A 23,008-nucleotide genomic window follows, 5' to 3' on the forward strand; every position below is an offset into this window, starting at 1 on the left:
CATAGACTGTATTTTTTTCACATCTAAAGAACTTACAATCAAACATTCATTGACATTTGACACCTCCCCACCCTGAACATCAAATATTCAGGGTAAAATATATAATATAGAAGACGTATAGATATTTTTTATAGGCGCTTGTTGGTTTATTTATTTAAACCTCAGTGTTTTCATATTAGGAGTTTTATTGTGAAAGTCATGCCCGGAAATGTGATGTGTAATTCTGTGTGACTTAACTCTTGAGACGCCCATTTCCAGTCCTAACCCGCCCCGGCTGCTGGATCTGTTCCTCCCTCTTCAACAGCTAAATTTGCCAGCCTGGATGTCGGATCACCACAGCTATTCTACCGCAACAGGTAAATTACCAAAACTCATTGTAATGCTTATCAGGAGAGGATACCATGTAACACACACTGGACACTATCACTGTTGACCTTGTTTTGTTTCTCACCTTTTTCATCTTCTGGGAAGGTAAGTGGGATGTCCTGCTTTATTAAATCCTCAATTTAAAAGGCGAGGCAGGTATTAACAATGTGGTTTCAAGATGTAGCCTAAATGTGATTGTCTTTTAAATGCCTACACTATAAATATGTGATTTCCTGACACCTGTCACCAAACCATGAGTGATAGTCTTTTGTCTGCGTTTTAGCTGAAAAACACACCATATGGATAAGATAAGAAGAAAAGAAAAAGACGTGTGTCAGACGTTATATTTATATCCGAGTATGCTTAAATGCTTTTCAACAGATATACTAAATCACTATTGAAGATATAATATAAGAAATATAAGGGCTGTCGGCTGCAAATTGCCTCTATGTTGTCAAGATAATATATGGTCAGTTACAGTATCGACTGAATGTATGGTGTGACAAATGCTTTTCAAAATGTTAGCAAATAACCTGGCAATATAACTCCAGAGGTTATTTACATATATTTTCCCCTCAGGTAAATGTACCATTCACAGAGAAGGTGTGTTCACTTGATATGACTGACTCCTAGAAAATCTAGTCTTACTAATAATATTTTTTAGAAAATCACCAAGACATTCTTGATCTCCCCGTAGAGGAGTGAGTGTCTATGTCTTTAAAGGTTTTAAAATCGAAAGGTGTTATCAGCTGTTTGGATTGTTTACCATCAGTGCATTGACCCATTTGTCTACAATGTGATTGGGGCAAGTTTATCAGTTTATTCATGCTCGTGTTCATTCAATGCAGTATAGACTAATTATAGAGATTGCTTAGTTGCTTAGTGAGTTTTTTTAAGTGTGTTCTGCTGCTCCCAGTGAAAACAGAACGAGGAGGCTTTTCTTTGCTGAAGTGGCAAAGTCCATTTAAACTGCAGCCCCCAATGACATCTGGCCTAATCCCAGCAGGGACTGTTGCACATCCACCTGCCAAGAAACAAAGCATTGCATAATGCACACACACGCAAACACACACACACACACACGCACGTACACGGACGTAAACACACAGACTGATGTAAACACACACAGACATACTTATGATTTTCATATGACAGTCACAGTTGCGTGAATGTGAATATGCTGATAATTTGTTATTATACTTAAAGTCAAGATAGAAATACTGCACCAAAGGTACATGGGTAAGAAGCTGAGGTAGGCTATGCTACTCCGTGTGTGTTTGAAGTGTTGGAAGTAAAAGAGGCTTTGGTGAATCATTCCTCGAGCTGACCCACAAATGTATCAAAGGGATAAATATAATTCTGCTGGTGGAAGCGTCCCTGATTTTCACCTGCAGCCCAGCAGAGGAAAGTGTGTGTGTGGATGTCTTTGTGTGTTACTGTGCAGAAAATACACACACACACACACACACACACACACACACACACACACACACACACACACACACACACACACACACACACACACACACACACACACACACACAGGGTTCTTTCTTCCTCAGTCTCGGCAAAGCTTCCTGGGCTGTGTCTGCTAGAACAGGGTCCCCCTCTGTTTGAGGAGTGTGTGTCAGACACACTTGTGCACACAGGCCGACACATTGATACGCACATCCGAGCGGGCCAGTGCGCCGCACACAGGTGTCAATCAGCATGCAGGGCAAAGTCAAAGGTTCTTTGATTAATTTTATCCGTCGACGTAGTGGGTCAGCAAACCGCTGGCCCTTAAAGTGACTTGCACTGTTCCTCTAATCACACATTTTTAAAGTGCTACATGTAGCATTTTGAAAGCTCCAGAAAAAATTTACTTTGAGTCAAGACTACTTTTTTTGTAAATTAAAGCATGGTTGAGATGACAACGAGATACACCATTCCCAAAAACTGTCAGTGTCAATAATTAGTCTAAATACATGAACATATGGTTTTTCCAGTTGTGAACAAACACGGTTTGTTTGTGCATATTTCTTCGTAAGGTTTGTTCAGATGTCTGCCAAGAACGGACATGATCTGTGGAGACATTGAAATCAACGCTGTGAGCTGTCCATACTATGAGATAGTGTAACTTATAGCTCAGCCCCTGCTGAGCTATAAGGTACACTGTGTCATTGTATTGACAGATCCAGGGGTATTTATGAATGACAGACAATTGATTGAAACATTTTGTTTGTTGTAGTGAGCCTCTGAAGAAGGTGCCGTCGGTGTTGAGGTAGAGGGTGTCCTCGGCACCTCGTGTTGATTCTGTGTTGTTCTTATCCAGGATGTGTCCTGTTTGAACAGAGAAGTCACTCTAAAGTAGCCAATAGAAGATACTATCATGTATTTTAAACCACACACACCTCAGTGTACAAAAGTGTTTGCGTAAGAGGGCGGATGAGAGTCTGCTAAATACCTTTTTATAAAAAAAAAGTGTTTACCTAAAGGCCCTGTCACACATATCCGTATGACAGAAACGTATGCCGACGCGTACGAAAATTTGTCAGAGTCCAAATACGTCCAACTTTTCATTGGATCGGATCGGAAAAGTGAACATATACAGAAAAGTTGGATGTATTTGGAGTCTGACACATTTTGAGCTAATTTTCATATACGCCGGCATGTTTCTGCCATACGGAACTGTGTATGTCTGGCTTGTTCGGCGTAACGTCTGCGTCCTTCAAACAATCACAACTTACCCTTAATTTATATCAACCTATTGCCGATATTTCGTATGCGGCGGCATACGTTTCTGTTATACGGATATGTGTGACAGGGCGTTTAGGGAGTGTACAGTATTTACACAAACATACACCCGCAGCTCAGGGGCCTCAGAGAATGCTTTTGTGTTATGTAGTTTTATAAATTAATAGTTCACCCAATTCTGAATATTCTGGTATTTTCTACTTGTCCACTTTAATATATAGCACACAGTCAGTTACTACTGTCACATAGCTTCATTAAATCCCTTCAGAAGTATTTATTTAGTATTTATAGTATGAGAAAAAGTCTGTCTGTCAGAATGGGGACATACATTTGAACGTAAGAAGATCAAATTAAGCCTTTGTAACATAAGTGTTTACTGAGCTCTCTGACAAAGCTAACATTAGCTTGTTGACAAATTACCCGTTTAGAGTGAAGAGTGAAAGAGGTCATATAGAATATAGCAGTGGTTTTCAAATGTGTTGTGGCCAAGGCACACCTGTATTCATATCTGGGCAAAATACCCTCTATAAAAACTGTTCACAGAGTGATAAAAGATACTATGTGTTATAGAGTCTATAACACATAGTATCACTGTTATCACTCTTTGAACAGTTTTTATTTAATTTACTAATGCCAAACTTGACAGACAAATATATTATTTCATTAATCATTTATTAACTAAATAATTTAAGAATCCATTTAATTAATTCATTGTAAAATTAGGACAAATTAATTAAGACACCCATTTAACTAGAAATGTCACAAAATAAGAAAGTTAGATAATGGAACTAGGAAGGGGGGGGGCATCCCTGGTAAGCAATATTTATCGTTACTGACCAAGGTAATTAGAGAAATGCACTGCAACTAATTTGTGTGCAAAGAGTACATTTGTATTGACATACAACAATGAGTTGAAAATAAAATGTGTTCAACTAAACGTGTAAAGAAAAAAGATGCATTGGGAATTAAAATGAACTGGTATGCGAAAAGTGAATAGGCCTAAAGACAAATTATGAATGCAGTTTAGATAATGTTGTGAATTGAAGGCTAAATTTAGATCAACCATTTTTAATGATCGTTTTATTCATATTTAGGCCAAAGCCTATAAGGCCTATTGTTTCTAATTGTTTCAAAATCCTCACGGCACACCAGGATTTGTCTCACGGCACACAAGTGTGGCGTGGCACACCGTTTGGGAACCACTGGAATATAGTCCACTAATCTGACCTGACACTTGATCAAATTCAGTTGAATAATAATGTGAACTTGGAAGATTTATTAATCGCAGGAAATGACACAGCCCTCAAATGACCTGACCTAGTGATACTATCTTTGGTTAGCTAGCATAGTTAGTAGTAGCATAGTAGTTTCAAACTAGCTAGTAATGCTAGCTAGTGGTTAATAAGAATTATGGGTGGATAGAATCCCAGTCCACGATGCAATGACAAAGAAAGATGGCTACTCGCACAGCAAAGTGTTACTTTAATGGATGGATTTATGGTTTTTGGATGCCAGTATTGTTTGCTTGTATATGTTGTGTAATGGTCACATTGTGCGTTAGCTTGCACACATACTCTAGCCCATATATTCAAGGGTATGCAGAGGCATTCGCCACAGTGAACGGTTCATTGCTCTTAAGTAATTGGCAGTGTTGGCATGTGCAGAGGATGATTTATACTACAACAACCACAGTCTCTCCCTTCAGGAATTCACATGAAAAGACGGAAGCCAATGATGGAGCAATAGTGTAACAAGAGCAGAAGGAGAGGAAGGGCTGAAATAAATTGGGTGCGAGTCATAGAAGAGGGGATGCATGTTCGAGTGAGGGATGAATAAAAAATAGGGGAGCTGAAATAGGAAAGATAGAGTAGAGTGAGGTAAAAAAAAAAAAAAGTGTGAAGGAATGATTTGGTAAGAGCAGAAAGGAGATTGCTTCAAACTGACAGGAATCACAGCTTAGGAGAAACCTTGCTTGTTAGCTAGATGGATGGAGGAAATAAAGGGATGGGTCTGGGTGGAGTGACTAATAGAAATTGAAGAACAGGATTGAAAGAGTTGCTAGAATAATGGAATGAGAAACTACAGGAACAGGAAACTCGGCTTGGGGTGAAAAAGGAGGACAACTACCTCCTATAAATAAGTGTGCATTTTCAATTTGAAGATGTAGGAAGCACAACGATCACAAATATGGGGAGTGTATTGCCGGAGTAGTTGGACAGAAAAATGATTCAGCAACAAAAGCAAAGGAAGAGGATAAATAGCAAGAATAACCAAGAGGACAGGAAACAACAGACTAGACCTGGGACTCCATCTGCAAAGGAGTTTTATGTGGCAGAGCTTGTCGTAATACAAAAGAAATACACAGGGCTCATTTTCCAATTTAAGAGTATTACCTGCATGGGCTCATCTGTCCTCTCTACCTCCTGGGACCCTGCCAGGGATCCACAGAGGAATCTCATCAGGTGGGCCAGGCTCCTTGCCCATCGACAACAGTCAATAGTGTGTGTGTGTGTGTGTGTGTGTGTGTGTGTGTGTGTGTGTGTGTGTGTGTGTGTGTGTGTGTGTGTGTGTGTGTGTGTGTGTGTGTGTGTGTGTGTGTGTGTGTGTGTGTGTGTGTGTGTGTGTGTGTGTGTGCATTTATATTCCTAATGAGACAAATATTTACATAATAAGGCAAATATTTAAATCCATAGAAATATTTACATTCCTGTCAAGACAAATATTTATATTCATATTAAATATTAAATATATATTAAAATAATTATGTATATTCCAAATGAGAGCCAAAGCCTAATTTAATGGTAATTGCACAGCAAGCCAAATGACCGACATGTTAACACACTGGAGAAACAAAGACGCACTTTGATTTGTAAAAAGCTGCTGGCTTGAGCCGCAATCAAGTAAACGAGGATAAATGCTCCTCTCCTCTCGGACCACCATCATTTTTTTTACCTCCTCTGTAACCCTCAACTGACTGTCCTCTTGCCTACTTCTCCCTGGTGGCATTGTCAGTATCTCTCCTCATCCTCCCCTCTCTCTGTCATTTTGTCCCCCTCCTCTCTCTTTATTTCCCCTCCCCTGTCCCTCCCTCGCTCTGTCATCCCTCACTGTGTTAGCCGTTCACTGTGCCTTCCTTGCATTGTTAACAGCGGGGATGAGATTTTTTTTATTTGGCTCTTGCACGCATTTATATCCTTTCTGTTCTCTTTCTTACTCACACATGCATGCTTGTGTGCCTCACTTCCACTCGCTGCTTCGTGACACACACACACAATCACACTCACATCGGTCTCCCTCTCTCTTTCTCTGCAGATGTCTGAGAGCTAGCCAGCTGAGTAGAGGACTCACCTCTCTGCCAGTGCTCTCCACCTGCAGCCATGAATGGTAAGAAAACATTATCTTGCTTATGATGCGTTTGTCCGAGGGATATGTACTTTGGGGAGAGGGGGCAGGGTGGAAATGATTAACTTGAAGGGAATAGTTTGATAAAAAAGATAATAAGCAGCAGTTGTGTCGTGCCCCTTCTTTAAACTTTAATCTTTCCCTCTGGTCATCTTCGTGTCGAAACTGAAATGATGTAATGATGTTTGTGTGACTGCTGTCAGCTGTAAACTGGAACCTGAGATTGCGCTAATAGGATATAGATCTAGTTCTGGATTGAAGGATCCGACTTAAACTGAACCCGTCTTTGATCCCATGACACTTTGCGCAATAAATTACAACCAATTCTATGCCGTATGAACCTCTTCGGCAAAGAGGGCTTGAAGGAATATTAGATAATTATTTTTAATTAATTCTATGCGAATCATGAGCTATTCTGGTGTATGTTTCTGCGTGTGGAACTGCCTCAGTTTCTGTTGTGCTCAGTCTTGATTATGATGCATCTCTTTTGTCCTTGGTGTGGACAGAATTGATCCACAGTGTGTGTATGTGTGTGTTAATCCTCTTGTTTCACAGCCTTTGATCATAGAACAGTAGTTGCCGTTCCTTAAGGGCCTCTGAGGGAAATGCCTCAGAGAGACTGTGTCTGTCAGATGCATTTTGTCCACATGACTAATTCTGCATTTTAACAAAGTGGCAACCCCCCACAACTACACTCTCTGTTTCAAGCCCATCCAGTAGATAAACGGAGCAATTCAGAAACAAAACATCGGTATATGTGATGAGTTTCTCCATCGAAACATACCGTATGGTAGGCTGAGCTCTTTGCTTTATTGCACCATCATGAACACGGGGAATCTGAAATGAGGCAATTGTAAAGTCATTAGCCTGTGACTCTCCTAAACAGGTGGACGGTGTGCAACAGTATGTGTGTGTCGACTGAAATGCTGCAGCGCGCAGAGACTGTTAATGCACCGTGCCTATCTGAAACACCGACTTGTCCTCCCCAGGTGAAGCGTTTGAAATGTAAATAGTTATGAAAGCAGTGATGTGGTTTCCCCCCAGAAGGCCGTTGTTGGGTGTCAGGAGATTTGACTTCGGCGTCTCCTAAGGACTGTACAGCACCTAGACAACAGTACACAAAGGGAAGTAAAACCACACAGGGCAGAGGCTCTTTGTGTCGCAGCTGCTGAGGAGGTGAACTGTGGTACAGTCGGTTTAAAGTCCGCAGCGGCGTCGTTGCTGTGGACGCTATTCCGTGAGAGTACGCTGCGAGTGTAGACCGTGTTATATTGTTTCAACATTTGCTAAAGGGCTCTTGTGTATTCGCTGAGTTTCTCTCTTCCAGGATACTGTTCCTCTTCGTGTTACAGTCCAAGTCGCAGTCAGTGACGGTGCGTGTGACGATGGATTTACAGTGGCGCCTCGGAAGAGTGAAAGTGTTGTTAGAAACTCCGGGGAATAAATAACAAGAAGATGAGAATGCTGGTTTGAAAAGTAAGCTTTAGAGCTGCCGGTAGGCCCGGGGGCAGAGCCAGGCTAGCTGTTTCCCCCCCTGCTTTCAGTCTTTATGCTAAGCTAAGCTATCCGTCACCTGGCTCCAGCTTCATATTTGGTGTTGTATCCACCTTCTCATCTAGCTCTTGGCAAGAAAGCAAATATAGTAAAACTTCACATAAACGCTGAGTCCCTTCTTTTTAATGAGTCCCGCAGCCGGATAACTTTAGATCGGTTAGATACAAGTCAATCATTCAGCCTTTTTCACAGCAACCATGAGCACTAAAGTATAAATCCTTCAGTTTTATCGGCATCGTAAACAAGAGAGACAAATAAAGTTGTGACTCCCTACCTCTTGAAGTGGTCATAAAGTTCGAATATGTTTCCATTCCTCCATTTATTTCCATTCCTTTTAGTCTCTGAGGGTCTACCGATCAGAGAATGATCCTAAAAATGAATCAAAGTTATGAATATTGTAATGTGAAGTCCATTGCTCACTCTCTGCCACTTTAACTGACACAAACAATATTTTCTTTACTTCCTGAACTGTGTTGTCGGGAGCGCTTGCTTCAATTCTGATGGTTTCAAAATAAAAGTGTCTCCGCTTTTCTCTGTTTAGTTTTGCACCCTTTTTCCATTTCAGTATGCCAAATAGGCTTGTTGCTGACAGGTGGGATTTAAGAGGATAAAGACAGGTGTTGTGTCACTATGCCAGGTGCTGTAAATGCTTGTGTGCCCTAAAACGAGCATTGTTTACTGTCTTGGAGCTGGATCAAATGATTGATAGGTTGATGTGTTATTCCATAGCCTACTTTATATACACGTCACATTTATCCTGGTTTGAATAAACTATTTGATAGTATTTCCTTTGCTGAGCAAGAGTTTTGTTGCAAAGAGTTTTGTCCTTTTGTTTTTAACTTTGTAAGAATTGTAAGTATCAAGCAGCAGTCCTTTTTTTGTTCATGTCTTGTAAATTAAAGTTTACAACCTATACCCTAAAAGACTCATTTTAATCAGCTTATTTACTAAATATTGTAAAAGTCACAGAAGACCCCTATGGATTCTGCTGTGGCTGTGCAAGAAGCTTTGCGGTGCCCCATTTATTCCGAGACTTCAGCCCTCGCTCATACACAGTACACACACTGACAGGCCTGTGGATGTGTCCATGCTAGTGACATGTCCCAGTGGCGCTGTGCTAAATATCGCCTCCCTTATTCTCACTTACAATGGCTTCTAAATTAGGTCTGTCGAAGCCAATGTGAGACAATGTGGAGAATACTCACTTCTCAATGCGAGATTAATTACTTTTTCCTTTTCATGGCTGCCATTTTGCTGACAATGGCAAAACTAGGTCGGCCACTGCGAGCTGCTAACATTGGCTTTGTCAGGGGGGAAAGTATATACCTGAACAGGTGATACCGCGGTGGTTTAGGGTAGAGTTTGTTCAGATATTGAAACCAGCTCAAGGCAGTCAGCCAGAGTGTTTGCTAAAAAACAAACATCTTTCAGTTGTGTGTGTGTGTGTGTGTGTGTGTGTGTGTGTGTGTGTGTGTGTGTGCGCGTATTGCGGTCAACAAGAGCCAGTGGGGTGTTTGGGTTAGCGCAGGGCAGGAAGTTCCATCATGGGCAGGGTGGCATTTCCTGAAGTTGGCGAATAATTACACCCTAGATACCAAAGTCTATATAGACATACACCCATAATGGCACAAAGAATTGTATTTTGCCCAATAACAATATCACTGCTACTATATTACACCTCTAGTTTTTGTCCTTAGCTCTGTGACTTCATTCCTACTCTCTGAATCTTTTTGTTTCATCGACCAGAGATGCTCTCCTCTGATAACGGTATTGTTGTTCATTCTGAGATGAAAAGTTTAGAAACGACTTCCTGTGTAAGATATTCTAAGAATCAGAATCCAAGTGGCTCCTTTTGTATCCCAAGTATATTGTTGTTGTTCGTGCTGATTGTAAAATCAATAACCCACATTTATAGATTCAGTCTATTTAAACAGCTGTAGTGTTTATGCATACATTCGACCAAGATTTGGCAACAAATATACAACATTCTTCATAGTTTTTCATCTTTTTCTTTCCCTTAACTTCTTTCTTCTAAGTTTAGTACACATAGATGATAAGAGAAGACACTCAGAGATTTACATTTGGATAACCAACTCATATTTGATTTCATCTTTGTGTACACTGCACACACATTTCATTTTATGTTGCCTCTCATCACAGCCTCGATTGTTTTTGTTGTTTCCTGATCAAACCTTTGACATGTCCAGGGTTTATTTTTTTATATTTATATTACAGATCAGCTTGGGGTTGAATTCAGCTTCTTAAAGTTATTTTAGTTTTCTTTATTAAATTGATTTCACTTTTGTGTGGACCTTTTTTTGGTAAATCAAACTAGCAAGGTTAGCTTTAAAGAAATGATAAGCTCATGATGACAGAATATAATTTGATTTAAGGACAAACATTTAGTCTTCTATTTTGCACCAAAACGTGCTTATTTATTTAGGGCAGTACCGCTGTGATCGCTATGGTTACAGCCATTGGAATCAGGGTGGTCCGTCTGTCGCTGTCGAAAAGAGAAAGATGGGGTGATTATGAACCGAGCTGCAGAAGCGCTGATAGACAAAGTTTGTTCTGTTTTTTTCCCTTGTTGTTTTTCAGTCTGCATCATCGCAACTATCCACTTCACAGCTGTTTCAGTCCAACATCCACCCGTCTGCTTCTACTGTCTGAATGTAGTTTACGGTCGATAAACTGGTCCATCGCTCAGCTACTCTAGTTTGAATTTATCTTCTGCGCATCACTCTCCTTCTCCATCTCTGCTGTCTGGACTCATTATTTGTCATTGTCTCCTTATCTACATCTTTGTCCTTCCATTACTGCCATATGGAGAGATCCATCTGTGCACATTGTCCGTACCGTCAATCCTTTAATTAAAAATGGCCTCGGAGCGCTGAAGTTATGGGGGAAAAAAACAAAGGAAAAGGCTTTTGATCGTGTTATGATTTGATTATTTCACAGATATACATATACTTTTATGATTAATTGATTATCAGCTCTGATGATAATCTTTCATCCACCTCCAATTTAAAGACGTCTTAAAGAAATTGAGCGAGAATTGAGTTTCATACCCACGCTCGCAGCACAGTGCACTTTATATTTAATTCATGGACAACCCTGAACTTACCTTGAGATATGCAAGAGTGGAGCGGAGTGTAAAAAAATAGAAGAAGCTGACTGGACATTTTTATACATTAATCATTGTCGGGGGTTGGTTAAGAGTGGTTTCATCTGAGGGGGAAATCTCACTTGAGATGGAAATGATGTAGACCTTTTTGGATGGCAAAGTTAAAAAAGGACGCTGTATACTGAAATCGGTATTAACATTTCTGCTTTGGAGACTTGAGCTGCTGCATTTGTGTGTGTGTGTGTGTGTGTGTGTGTGTGTGTGTGTGTGTGTGTGTGTGTGTGTGTGTGTGTGTGTGTGTGTGTGTGTGTGTGTGTGTGTGTGTGTGTGTGTGTGTGTGTGTGTGTGTGTGTGTGTGTGTGTGTGTGTGTTGACGAGTGGAGACCAGCCCACACATCATGGTTTAAAATTGCTTTATTCTGTGTGTTTTTCTTCCTAAGAAATGGTGCTGTCATATTTATGAAAGGTTGGAGCTCTAAAGAAAAGAAAAAATGTCGCTGGTATTATAATAAAGAGGGATCTTTTTGTATGAAGTTCCTTTTGAAAGAGCAGTGACAGCCGGTGACGTTGTGTAGGATTACAGTCTATTGAGATGGTAATGTAAAAGATTTATACTGTATGCTACTGTTTTTTTTTTTTTTAGTTTGCATCTCTGTCTGAGTTTTTGTAGTGCTTGTAGTTCATTTTCAGTCGGTGCTAGAAGCTCGGCTGTTTGGGTGGCAATGCCGGTCGATGCCGTGAAATTTTGTACCGACATTCATGGTCTGCAGAGGATCTTTTCTTCTGGCGCCCCCATGAGGTTGACATTTCTTTTTTAAGATATCCTCATATGACCTTTCTCTGCCTAATTATTCCTGATATTTGAAAGAGCTCACACTTTTTAGCGAACCTTTTATCCTGTTATTGCTAAATGTTAATTAGGATGTTGTGTTTGCACAGGATTCATAACAACGAGATGACATTGAAATCCTCTTTCATTCTGATTTCAAAGAACTTTAACAAGTCAGGATTGTCTCTTGGCTTTGTCCAGGCGGAGCCAGCGTGTGGGCCATCACTCCAGAGGAGAGGGGGAAACACGAAAAACAGTTTGACAGCCTCACCCCCGTCCTCGGCTATGTCTCAGGTAGGCTGTTTGTCATAACAAACAGAAGTGGTCCGGCTGTATCAAATGCCTGTCTCTCTGAACTATTTTTGGTCTGTCTTCAGGAGAACAAGCCAGGAAATTCTTCCTCCAGTCTGGCCTGCCTCCTACTGTCCTGGCTGAAATCTGGTAAGCACCATCTAGCCATATTGTTAAGCCTGAAGTGGGTCTGTAGGTCCAACCTTTTGTTTTTTGAACAGAGTTAGTTTGACCAGCTCAGCCTGCTTTTTACTTCCTCTTGAGCACTCACTTCCTACACAGCCTGCCCCACCTAGTAAACTGTGTGTAAGAGGGGGGATAAAGTGTGTGTGTGCTGTACTTAGAACTGTGTGTGTGTGTGTGGGTGTGGGTGTGGATGTTAGTGTGAATAATGCTACTGGAATTGAATCCCATCAGATCCTTGTGTAACTCTCGCCCTTTTTTTTACTGTCTCGATTTAAGAAAGTAAATCAACACAGATCATATTATACCTCAGCTCTGTCTCTCCTCCTCCTGCAGGAACTTAGCTGACATGGACAGCGATGGGAAGATGGACAGACAGGAGTTCTCCATTGCTATGAAGCTCATTAAACTCAAACTTCAGGGGAGGAATTTACCATCTGTCCTGCCAATCACAATGAAGCAACCTCCCGTCTCTAATTCTGCTTCAACCATCCCTTCATCGGCACGCTTTGGTAAAGATTTCTCAGAGGATGTTACTGTACAGCCACAATACAAGTTCAAAACCACTCTTTCTGTCACAACCTAACCTCTTGTGTGTTGCTTCACGTAGGAAGAATAACCGATGCATTTGAAGAGTTCAATTTCAAAATGGGACGCTTGTGTATTTAAAAAAGAAATAACTACTCGTACAAAGTTATTGATTTTACTAAATGGTGGTAGCTTTCAAAGAATAATATCAGTTCAAGTCTTTAGAATAACACTTTTTTAATCAGATCGGGTTTCGGTCTCCAAAATGAAAGTTACCCATTTATAAATTCAACTCTAAGTTTAACCTCTGAAACCGTGTTCTTGATCTGTTCATGTTCACGTGTGTGTTTCCTCCTTATAGGAATGGGTTCTATGCCAAACCTGTCAATTGGTCTGTCATCCATGTCAGCCATGCCCATCCTAACACCCATCCTGGCTAACTCCTCCATGTACTCTGTGCAAACCCTGGTGCCAACGCCAATGACTCTGCCCCTCATCAACTGCCTGGGAAACTATGGACTCTCCAACGGCAATGTCAACCTCCTCTCCCCACCGCTTGTTCCCAACAATGCAGGTTGGTTCTGTAGTGGAACCATTCTGATTCGCTCATGGGACAAATAAAGACGGATATTGATTTAGTGGATTAGCACCAATACATTAAAATTTAACCTGGGATGAAGAGGTTGAATTTATGCTATGTTCCAGAGTAACAGGGATATTTCCCTGGCACATAACTTAGAGATAAAATGCAAAAGAGGAGAACACTGACGGTTGGAAAAAACACAGCATAGATAAGAAGCTTGTGCTATTCATATTAACTTCTGCACATGCAAAGAAAGCCATGACCGTTCAAAATAGTCTTATTATAACATAAGTGTTTACGAAATGGAGATTAAGCATCACTAAATTAAATGTTTTGAGAGTAAAAGGGATAATATGAGATGAGGTCGACATATTTGACATGACACTTAATCAAAATTATGTTTAATAAAGATGTAAACGTGGTCATTTTTATAGGATACCCAGAGAATGATCTTTGCATTCTTTTCACGCAAGCACATCAGAGCAGACTGGGCTTTTTCTGGAGGGGGGGCTTAAAGAGACAGAGGCTAAAACTGAGCGTTGCAGACAGAGGGTGAATACAGGTATATTCAGACAGACGGTATGAGAAAGATAATGTGCTTTTTGAACAATAAAGCATAAAAACATGTAGTATGAACCTGAAAATGAGCAGGATATGTCTCCTTTAAATTAAATTTCACAAAGATAACACAATATACCTCAAATTACAGAACGCTTAATGTGACAAAACTACGTAAATACTTCTAACTCTGAAGCACGCTGATTTCTCCATGTACAGTATCCATATATACTTAAACAAGGTCACACCAACATTTTGAGGGTTGATAGTATAATGTAACATACCGCTTAGCCTGCTAAAACATTTTTGTTGACAGCTTGTAATAATGTAATAAAGACATTTCCTAAGTTTTGATTGGTGTAACCTGAGTTAAGAAATCACTAGTTTGAAACCAACTAGTAGGCGAGAGACTAAGAGCTTAGGAAGGATTTATGAATTGTTGTTGCAACCCAATCCTGGTGTGCAATGTTTAGTGTATCAGAGTTATTTATTCAGGTCTTGCTGCAGTGTTAACGTGGTGTGGGTTACACATGCTACATGAAAGGGCTGAACCTTATCCATCTAGTCCCTGAGGTCTTATATCTGATGAATGGAATATGGAAGTATCTGTATGTAGTATAGCCTACAGTGTGTATGTATGTATGTATGTATGTATGTATGCATGTATGCATGTTGCCAGTATGCAGTAACAGCTGATTCAAAATCAGGTGTGGATGCACATATATAATATATACATATTCATTTAGTCAGGGATTTCTCCTTTAACTCACTGTGTGTACTCTTCATTTCTCACTTCTTCCTTCTCTCCTTCGCTCTGTTTATTCTCACTCTGTCCAAATACAATTTTGGGCTGTGAAATTTCTCTATTATTTGGCGTTCCCTCAATCTTTATCCCTCCCTCTCTCTGCTGGTATATCGGTGCCACAGCTTTTCAAGAATAACGCCGACCAGTTTGTTTTTAGCCAGATGTCAATAACCTTGCTGCAGGAGCTCTGTGTGCCGCGACTGTAAAGTATGAGGAGATAAGATTAGATGTACACACGTTCAAGGGCAACTGCACCCTGTGCAAATCTACAGTATGTCAGAGATTGATTGCATAAGAAAAAAAGCCCATGCACACTCTGTATGTTTACAAGCATGCACAAAAATATTGTTTTCTCAAAATGATATTTAACTATTAACCAACTACATTTAACCCTTTTTGCAGCGCTCCCTCTCTCTGGCTTCTCCTCTCCTATGGCGTTCTCTCCCTCCACCGGCATGTCAAAGGCCAACTCTCTTCTGGACCTTGGATCCAGCAGGTGAGACCCAGATTGTAAATAATACACTGTATAAAATAACCATCTTATCTCCCCAAAAATGTAAAGAGAGTTTTGCTTATTTTGAATGTCTTCTGTCTGCACATCAAGTTCCTCCTGAAACATACATTTTGAATCAAGTTTTATGGGAGATGTGAGGATTTTTAAAAAGCACCATTTATAATGCAGTGATTTTAAGGGGAAAGGCTGGTATAAACACTGGGCTCATTACAAGCCCATTAGTTCCTGCAGAGTGTTTTTGCAGGGAAGGGTTGAGGATCAGAATGCAGGCAGAGATTAAACACTTAGATAACAGAGTTTGCAGGAAGGTCATTTTGAAATCAGATGTTGTAGTTGGCTATACTAGGAAGTGGGTTTGTTTAGAGTCACACACATTAAAGTCAAATGGCATTCTTGCAGGAGGAGGTCACCATTACTGTGGCATATCCATCTAGTAGCCAAACTAGCCCCCCCCCCCCCTCATTGGTGTTTAGATCAACAACTACTGGCTGGATTTGTACACATATTCATGTTTCCCAGAAGCCTTAGAAGTATTAGTGACCCCCTGACATTTCCTTTAGCACCATCATAAGGTTCACATTTGTATTTTGAGTAAAATATTTTGACAATTACTGGATGGATTGCTGTGACATTCATGCCCCATTTAGCAGCAGCAGCGCTGTACAGCACTTAGCCTACAGTATGTAGGCTACAGCGCTATAGAGCTGCTATCTTAGCTGAAGACTCTTAATCTTATTCAAATGTAAGACACACGGTGCTTGTGTTTCAGATGAGGTCATATATAGTGGACTAAAGGAGATGTATGCACTGTTGTGACCAGTACGGTTCGACACATTACTAATGCTAATTTTACCACATGTTATCAGCCATGAATGTTAGCTTGTAACTCAAAGGGAGGTGGAAATATGAGATAGCGACTGGAGGGGGTTTGTAGTCCTACATCTACGACAGTAAAACTTTCATTTGTGTTTTTGCACAAAGCACTTGATCTCTGCCTGGAGTATTTCCAGCAGTGGGAAGTAATGAGGAGAAAACAAAGAAGAAACCGGAGTCTGGGAGGTTTTAGGCCGCTTCAGCAACTTGCTGTAAAAAATACAATATGTGGTATCTAATATCCTTCTTATTGTGTGGTTTGGGAAAAGATAGGTGTAGGATCTGATTTCATTTTGAATGTTTTTTTTTTTTTAAATGGCCCAGTGTTTGTCCTGGCCTCAGGTGTAGGTGGTAAGGCAGGCATAAATAAGGGCAACAGGAGTGTTAGGAAGGGAAATACCCGTACAGGTCACCCACATAACATTCAAGTCCTAATTGTGGCATCCACTCCGCTTGACACTTGTCCTGTTTTTTCCCATACCCATAACAAGTTATAATGGACACACACTGAAAAACATACAGAAAAAAGGGGGACGGGAGGATCCCCTTGGGCAGAGGGAGGATCCCACACTGCATCTCCCATTGTCTCATTGAAACCTCTTCTATTTCAGAGGTTGCAAGTTTCCACCCAGCTATAATGACCGAAAAAAAAGTACATTCTTCTAAAATTAACATCATCGACCCAGACTATCCTTTTTAGCTATTCTTGCTGAGGCATTGTTTGTAATAAAAACAGAACGGCTGATTAGCATAGCCCCAGAGCACGAGTCATTGTCTACGCGGTCGTTTGCTTCCTCTACAGCTAATTAAGAGCTGTGAGATAACACTGGGGAGTCTCGGAGCAATTAGTGGTTTTAAGTCGAGGCTTGAATCCAAGGGAGAAATATGGAAACGCTGACCACATAATATTATTGTATAATTTCCCTTCAGGTGATATCTTGGCGTATCGTCATGCCTCTCTTTGCTCTCTGTCCTGCAGTTCAAATTCTTCCTCCACCACGTCGTTGGCCAGCAACTCTCCGAAGACAGGTGCAAGCGATTGGGCCGTTCCGCAGGGCTCGAGACTCAAGTACCGTCAGCAGTTCAACACGCTAGACAAGCTCATGAGTGGCTACTTGTCTGGTAGGTCCCACGCACACACATATAAGGTACACACTAAATAAACACGATGTTCTCGGCAGCGCTTGGCCGCTCATGAGTGGCCTTCTCAAAGTTAGACAGAGTATACTCTGGGCCGGCTTCACTTCACACGCACTCACGTACTCTAGTTATTGCTCTTAACACCACTTGACAGAACGTGGCAGTCAGACAAACGCACACACGTCCACATCAGCTGGCGTGAGAGTTCACTCATTATTTCTGATGTCATTTTTACTTTGCAGGACCTCAGGTTAGAAATGCCCTGATTGCATCCAACCTGACCCAGACTCAGCTCGCTACCATTTGGTGAGTATAGTGTGTGTGTGTGTGTGTGTGTGTGTGTGTGTGTGTGTGTGTGTGTGTGTGTGTGTGTGTGTGTGTGTGTGCTTTCTCATGTATGTATGATCCAGCAGGTAGCCACATCACAGGCTGTGTACCCTTTTGAAGAATTATAGTTACATTTTAAAGTTCAGTTTTCTACTAATATTTAAAGTAACTAACAAAAATCCCTGAGTGCAATATCGCAGTCCTTGCACGCAAGTTGACATCCCGGTGACGATAAACAACGATATACTGTGCAGCCCTGGTGAGAGTAGGATTTATGAGCCAGGTGGTCAAAAGTGTGTGTGTGTGAGAGATGTGTAAATAGGCAACTGTTTGTGAACTGGTTCCACATGACAACTTTATAAGGTGATAATTTGTCATTGATTCAGAGACAATTTAAAATTCATGATATCTTACCAGCTCATTACTTTACAATGTGAGTCACTGAGCTGCTTATTTACACAGGACCTTGGCAGATGTGGATAAGGACGGTCAGCTACAAGCGGATGAGTTCATTTTGGCCATGCACCTGGTGGACATGGCTAAAACTGGCCGACCTCTACCCCTCACACTGCCCCAAGACCTGGTACCTCCCTCTCTCAGGTAAAACACATACACACACACACACACACACACACACACACACACACACACACACACAGATTGACACACTCTTACTGAATTCATTTATACATTTGTTATTAAAACCACAGATATTCCCTTTGTTTTAATTTCAGAGGAGGAATCCAGCCCATTGAGCTTGTTAATGGAACAGGGCCCTACATAACTCCCTGTTTAATCGACACACCAGAGATAGAATCTGCACGAAAGGACAAGAGCAGTGGTATGGCTTGTCCTGCACACTGTATACTTTATTATAATATTAGTCTTTGGTCTTCCTCTGTGTCAAACCTGTCTCTTCCTCTTCCTCTTAGTGTCCTTTGAGGACAGGCTGAAGGAGAACTTTGTGCGAGGCAGCGCCGAGCTGGAGAAACGTCGACTGGCTCTGGAGGAACAGCAGAAGAAGGAGCGGGAGAGGAGGGAGAGGGAGGAGAGGGAGGAGCATGAAAAGAGGGAGAGGGAGGCAAGGGAGCAGGAAAACCGAAGGAAGCTGGAGGAGGAGAGGCGGTTGGAGAGGCAGAGAGAGATGGAGAGGCAGAGGGAGGAGGAGAGGCTGAGAGAGCTGGAGAGGAAGGAGGTGAGCGGGAGAAGCAGCCTCGACCCGTGAGATGCTGAACATCTAGATTGTCCGGTGACCGTGTGTCTTCGTGCTTTCAGGCAGCGAAGCTGGAGATGGAGCGCCAGCGGAGGGATGAGTGGGAGCACGGGAGGAGAGAGGAGCTGGGCAGGAGAAGAGAGGGGGAGCAGGAAGAGATCTCCAGACTCAGGGCCAAAAAGAAGAGTCTGGAGTTAGAGCTGGAGTCTGTGGTGAGACAAAATTCAGAAATGTGCACTAACAATCTTGCAAAAAAAAGCATGGGGACATACTGATATCAACTGCCCCGGTCTCGCAGGGCAACAAGCACAAGCAGATCTCCAACTGTCTCCGTGACGCTCAGAGCAAGAGGAGGATCCTGAAGGCAGAGGTGGACCTCGTCAATCAGAAAAGAGACGCACGCATCATAGAGATCAACACGTTGCAGCTTCAGTTTGAGGTTAAAGAAATTAAATTTTCACTTCCTCCCTGTCAAACATTTAAATTATTAAAAAAAATATGTATTTCCTGTTTGTGTGTGTACGCCTCTGTTTGCCATAGGACTGGCAGAAGAAGCTCTCCATCCTTGTACCGGAAAAACAGAGGCTGACGGAGAAGCTGCAAAACATCAACCTCAACAAACTTTCCTGTGGGTGACAAACACCTGCATGCACAACACGCCAACATCACCGAATTCTCTCACTTGACCTTTTTTGACCTTTGCCTTGTAGCGGTGACTCTAACCTCTCTGAGCGGGAATGTGACGGAGAAAGGAGTGAACTGCCGGAGGCTGAAGGACCAGCTTGACACTTTGGAGAGGGAGACCACAGACAAACTGGCCCAGATGGAGCAGTACAACAAGGAGCTTAAGGTCAGTCGGCACAGACTAATTCGGAACATGAAGGATGGTGGTGACCTTTTTAGCCATGCTCAAAGGAGTTTACTATTTTTGAATTTCAACACAACCCAAATTAGCCCAGGAAGAGCCAGATCACGCAGGGCAGGTCACGCAGGGCAGTTTAGACACCAGGTTTAAAAATAAAAAACGTCTGCTTTGTTTTAGGGAACACTTTGTAGCTTTGAAGAAGTTTAGGCTCGCCGTTCTTCAATATCTTGGTCACTCGTTGGAGGCAGAAAATCAAGATTTGAAATGTTGTGAAAGTCCCGGGTGGAGCCGAGTTGTGAGTCGCTAAAACACCTCAAGATAACCTGGCCCTTAACATAGCCCATTTTTAAAAGGAGAAAACAATTAATTTAGCTTCTTATCATTTAAATGTACATCACAACTAACCATTTTGCAGAACATGTTACTGTGTTATTGTCTTATGGTATGAAAAGCAAGAAGCAGATTTGAGTTGCAAACTTATTGACTAAAAAATAAGCATGTTCCACACCAAAGAAATGTAAAGCATACATTCAAAATAGATCAGTAAATATGATACATTTACACAACTAAGACTTGCAAATTGTCCTTTAAGCCTTCACATTAATATTTTTCAAAATTGCCATTAAATGAATAGTTGGGTATTTTTGGAATAATACGACAAACTAAGCAAAACTACTATATGATGGATTACACCAATATATGGAAGCTTTAGTTTCTTTATTTCCTGCAGCATTGGTTTATTAGAATAGAACAAAAAACACACTGAAGCCACTGCTGTGAACTCTTGTTCAGCTGGTCATGGTAACTTTAGAGTTAATAGCCTTACCGTTATTGCACGCATCCATACTCCGATGTACAGAAATTCAATACCTGTGATGAATGACATCATGCCTCCTCACAATATATTGTTATTCTGATAGTAACAGTTGCAGCATCAGTAAGTCTGCTCTTTCTCTTTTGGTCTGTTCAATTGTTTTCCTTTCTTACCTTAAAGCTTTAACATCTTGCTTTTTCTCCTCTGTCTGTTTTCCGCTGCTTCCCTCTACCTGGACTTTCTTCTCATCTCTGTTTTTCTTTCTTTATATCTGATTTCCTTTCCTCCTTTTATCCCTTTTACAACTCACCTCCCCAAATCACACTTATTATACCTTCTGTCCATCCCTTTCTCTACTCTCCCCGCTTTCCCTCCGTCCATCATCACACTGTGTTTCTTCATAGCTTGGGGATATGGATGACTGTGTCCTGCGGGGCCTTCTGTCCCTGTTGGCCTGCCTCAGCCAGCTCTTCCTTCTCATCAAGGTTATCTCTCCTTCCTCTCTCTCTCACTATCTCTCTCTCTTTACCTCCCACTGTGTAACCTTTCTCACTACCCCTCCTTATTAGTTATTTTTTGTCATCTCACCTCTTGTTTTCCCTTAAACCACAGTCTTCAATCTTCCTCTCCTTTTTTTTTTATCCTGGGATGATTCAATCTGTTCGCTCATCCTTGCTTTTTTTTCTTTTCTTTTTTTTTACGTTTGACTCATTAAATGGAGCTCTGCTCTGGTCTTCCTTCTTTTTTTGTTGTTGGTTCTCTCCATGGGATTTGTTCTAGCCTGTGTTTTCTGTGTAAACAGGATTCGCCCTGAGGGTAAAACACACACACACACACACACACACACACACACACACACACACACACACACACAATGCTTAACCTGCACATATTACATTACATGTTAGAAAGGGGAAAAAAATGTATTCAGCTTATATTATATACACACACCTGCTTGTTTCTGTGATTGGCTGCCAGTTTGTGGACTTACTTATCAGTTGTGCATGTTTGGACATGATTGTATTTGTACTATCGCACCAAACAGTTGTAGTCTTTTTAAATCACCACATATGTAAAGATAAGTTTTGTACAAATGTACTGTACAAATGTATTGTACATCCACTCTTTGGCTGCTTTTTGGTTGTAGCAGCAGAATGAACGCTTGCGTACAGTTGTGTTGTGCTTTGTGGCTGATTATAACCGTGTTTCTGTATTGTGAAACTGGTCAATGTTTGTGTCTTTTATGTCTCTCTAATGCATTGTACATTATGTGGCTGCATCAGGAGCTAAGGGAGAAGCAGTTGAGCCAGCAGGCTGTTCTGGACGACCTGCACAGAGTCAAAGAGGAGAAAGTGAGGGAGCTGCAGAGGCGCAGGGAGGAGGAGATAGAGAGGAGGAGGAGGGAGGAAGAAGAGGCAGCCAGGTGAGTGTGGCTGCAAAAGACTCGATACACTGACATGATAGGTGACCTTCATTTCCAATAAAACACATTTTCTGTGTTTTTACTTTCCACAGACAGGCAAAGCTAGAGGAAGAGAGAAGAGAGCAGGAGAAGAGCAAGAAGGAGGAAGAGGAGGCGCGTCAAAGGAGACTCCTGGAGGAGCAGAGGGCCAGACAGAGGGAGGAAGAGGAGAGGGAGGCGCAGACTCGCCTCCGGGCAGCCCAGGAGAAAGCACAGGAAGAGGAGAGAAGACGGAGAGAGGAAGAGGAGGAGAAGAGGAAGAGGGAGGAGGAAGAAAGGAAACGGAAAGAAGAAGAGGACGAGAAGAGGAGGAAAGAAGAGCAGGAAAGAGGAGCACAGCAGCCGGTGTTGGTGCCTCAGCGATCCTCCAAGCTGACCGCGTATAAAGCTCTGTACTCGTTTGTTGCCCGAAACGCAGATGAGCTGAGTATGGACGCAGGCGGCCTTATAGAGGTACGACACACACTCATTCTGTAAACACACACTACATGCATACATTTACTTTTTTAGATGCGTGAATATATTTCAGCATTTCATATTCCACGTCTCTCAGTAATAATTGTTTTAAATATACCTCTTTTGCTTTTTTTTTCTAAATTATGATTTTTTACTTGCTTCCTTCACATACATCGAGCCTTTTACAGATGATATGCAGACAGGAACAAAATAAAAATAATAAAGACTAAATGCACTAAAACATCAGGTACAAATAAAAAAACTTCTAAAATCTACATTTAAGTTAAAATTATAAATACACTATTTACCTTTTTTTTGCTTTTTAGGGAAATGTTGTTTTTGTATTAATACCCAAACTCTTTATAAGTGAGTCAAAATACAACCT

The 23,008-nt window shown here is 41.4% G+C and overlaps 1 protein-coding gene across 9 annotated transcripts in view; it reads left to right on the plus strand.

The window, feature by feature from the left end:
* The first annotated feature begins 243 nt into the window (after window positions 1-243).
* itsn2a (intersectin 2a) overlaps window positions 244-23,008 on the plus strand; it is a 36,933-nt gene continuing 14,168 nt past the window's right edge. For 4 of the 9 annotated variants that reach the window (XM_029462673.1, XM_029462675.1, XM_029462674.1 and 1 more), the window contains exons 1-19: window positions 244-356; window positions 6,415-6,486; window positions 12,213-12,305; window positions 12,389-12,452; window positions 12,822-12,997; window positions 13,375-13,587; window positions 15,362-15,455; window positions 17,326-17,468; window positions 17,729-17,792; window positions 18,276-18,413; window positions 18,548-18,654; window positions 18,746-19,008; window positions 19,089-19,238; window positions 19,325-19,465; window positions 19,567-19,654; window positions 19,737-19,876; window positions 21,110-21,190; window positions 21,989-22,128; window positions 22,221-22,620. In XM_029462673.1, coding sequence (XP_029318533.1) covers window positions 6,480-6,486; window positions 12,213-12,305; window positions 12,389-12,452; window positions 12,822-12,997; window positions 13,375-13,587; window positions 15,362-15,455; window positions 17,326-17,468; window positions 17,729-17,792; window positions 18,276-18,413; window positions 18,548-18,654; window positions 18,746-19,008; window positions 19,089-19,238; window positions 19,325-19,465; window positions 19,567-19,654; window positions 19,737-19,876; window positions 21,110-21,190; window positions 21,989-22,128; window positions 22,221-22,620 — 2,502 coding nt within the window. In that variant the 5' untranslated portion in view covers window positions 244-356; window positions 6,415-6,479. The remainder of the gene's footprint in view (window positions 357-6,414; window positions 6,487-12,212; window positions 12,306-12,388; window positions 12,453-12,821; window positions 12,998-13,374; window positions 13,588-15,361; window positions 15,456-17,325; window positions 17,469-17,728; window positions 17,793-18,275; window positions 18,414-18,547; window positions 18,655-18,745; window positions 19,009-19,088; window positions 19,239-19,324; window positions 19,466-19,566; window positions 19,655-19,736; window positions 19,877-21,109; window positions 21,191-21,988; window positions 22,129-22,220; window positions 22,621-23,008) is intronic. The other 5 variants (XM_029462678.1, XM_029462681.1, XM_029462680.1 and 2 more) reach the window with 2 other exon arrangements.

Source organism: Cottoperca gobio, chromosome 24, assembly GCF_900634415.1.
Source record: "Cottoperca gobio chromosome 24, fCotGob3.1, whole genome shotgun sequence".
Classification (NCBI taxonomy): Eukaryota; Metazoa; Chordata; class Actinopteri; order Perciformes; family Bovichtidae; genus Cottoperca; species Cottoperca gobio.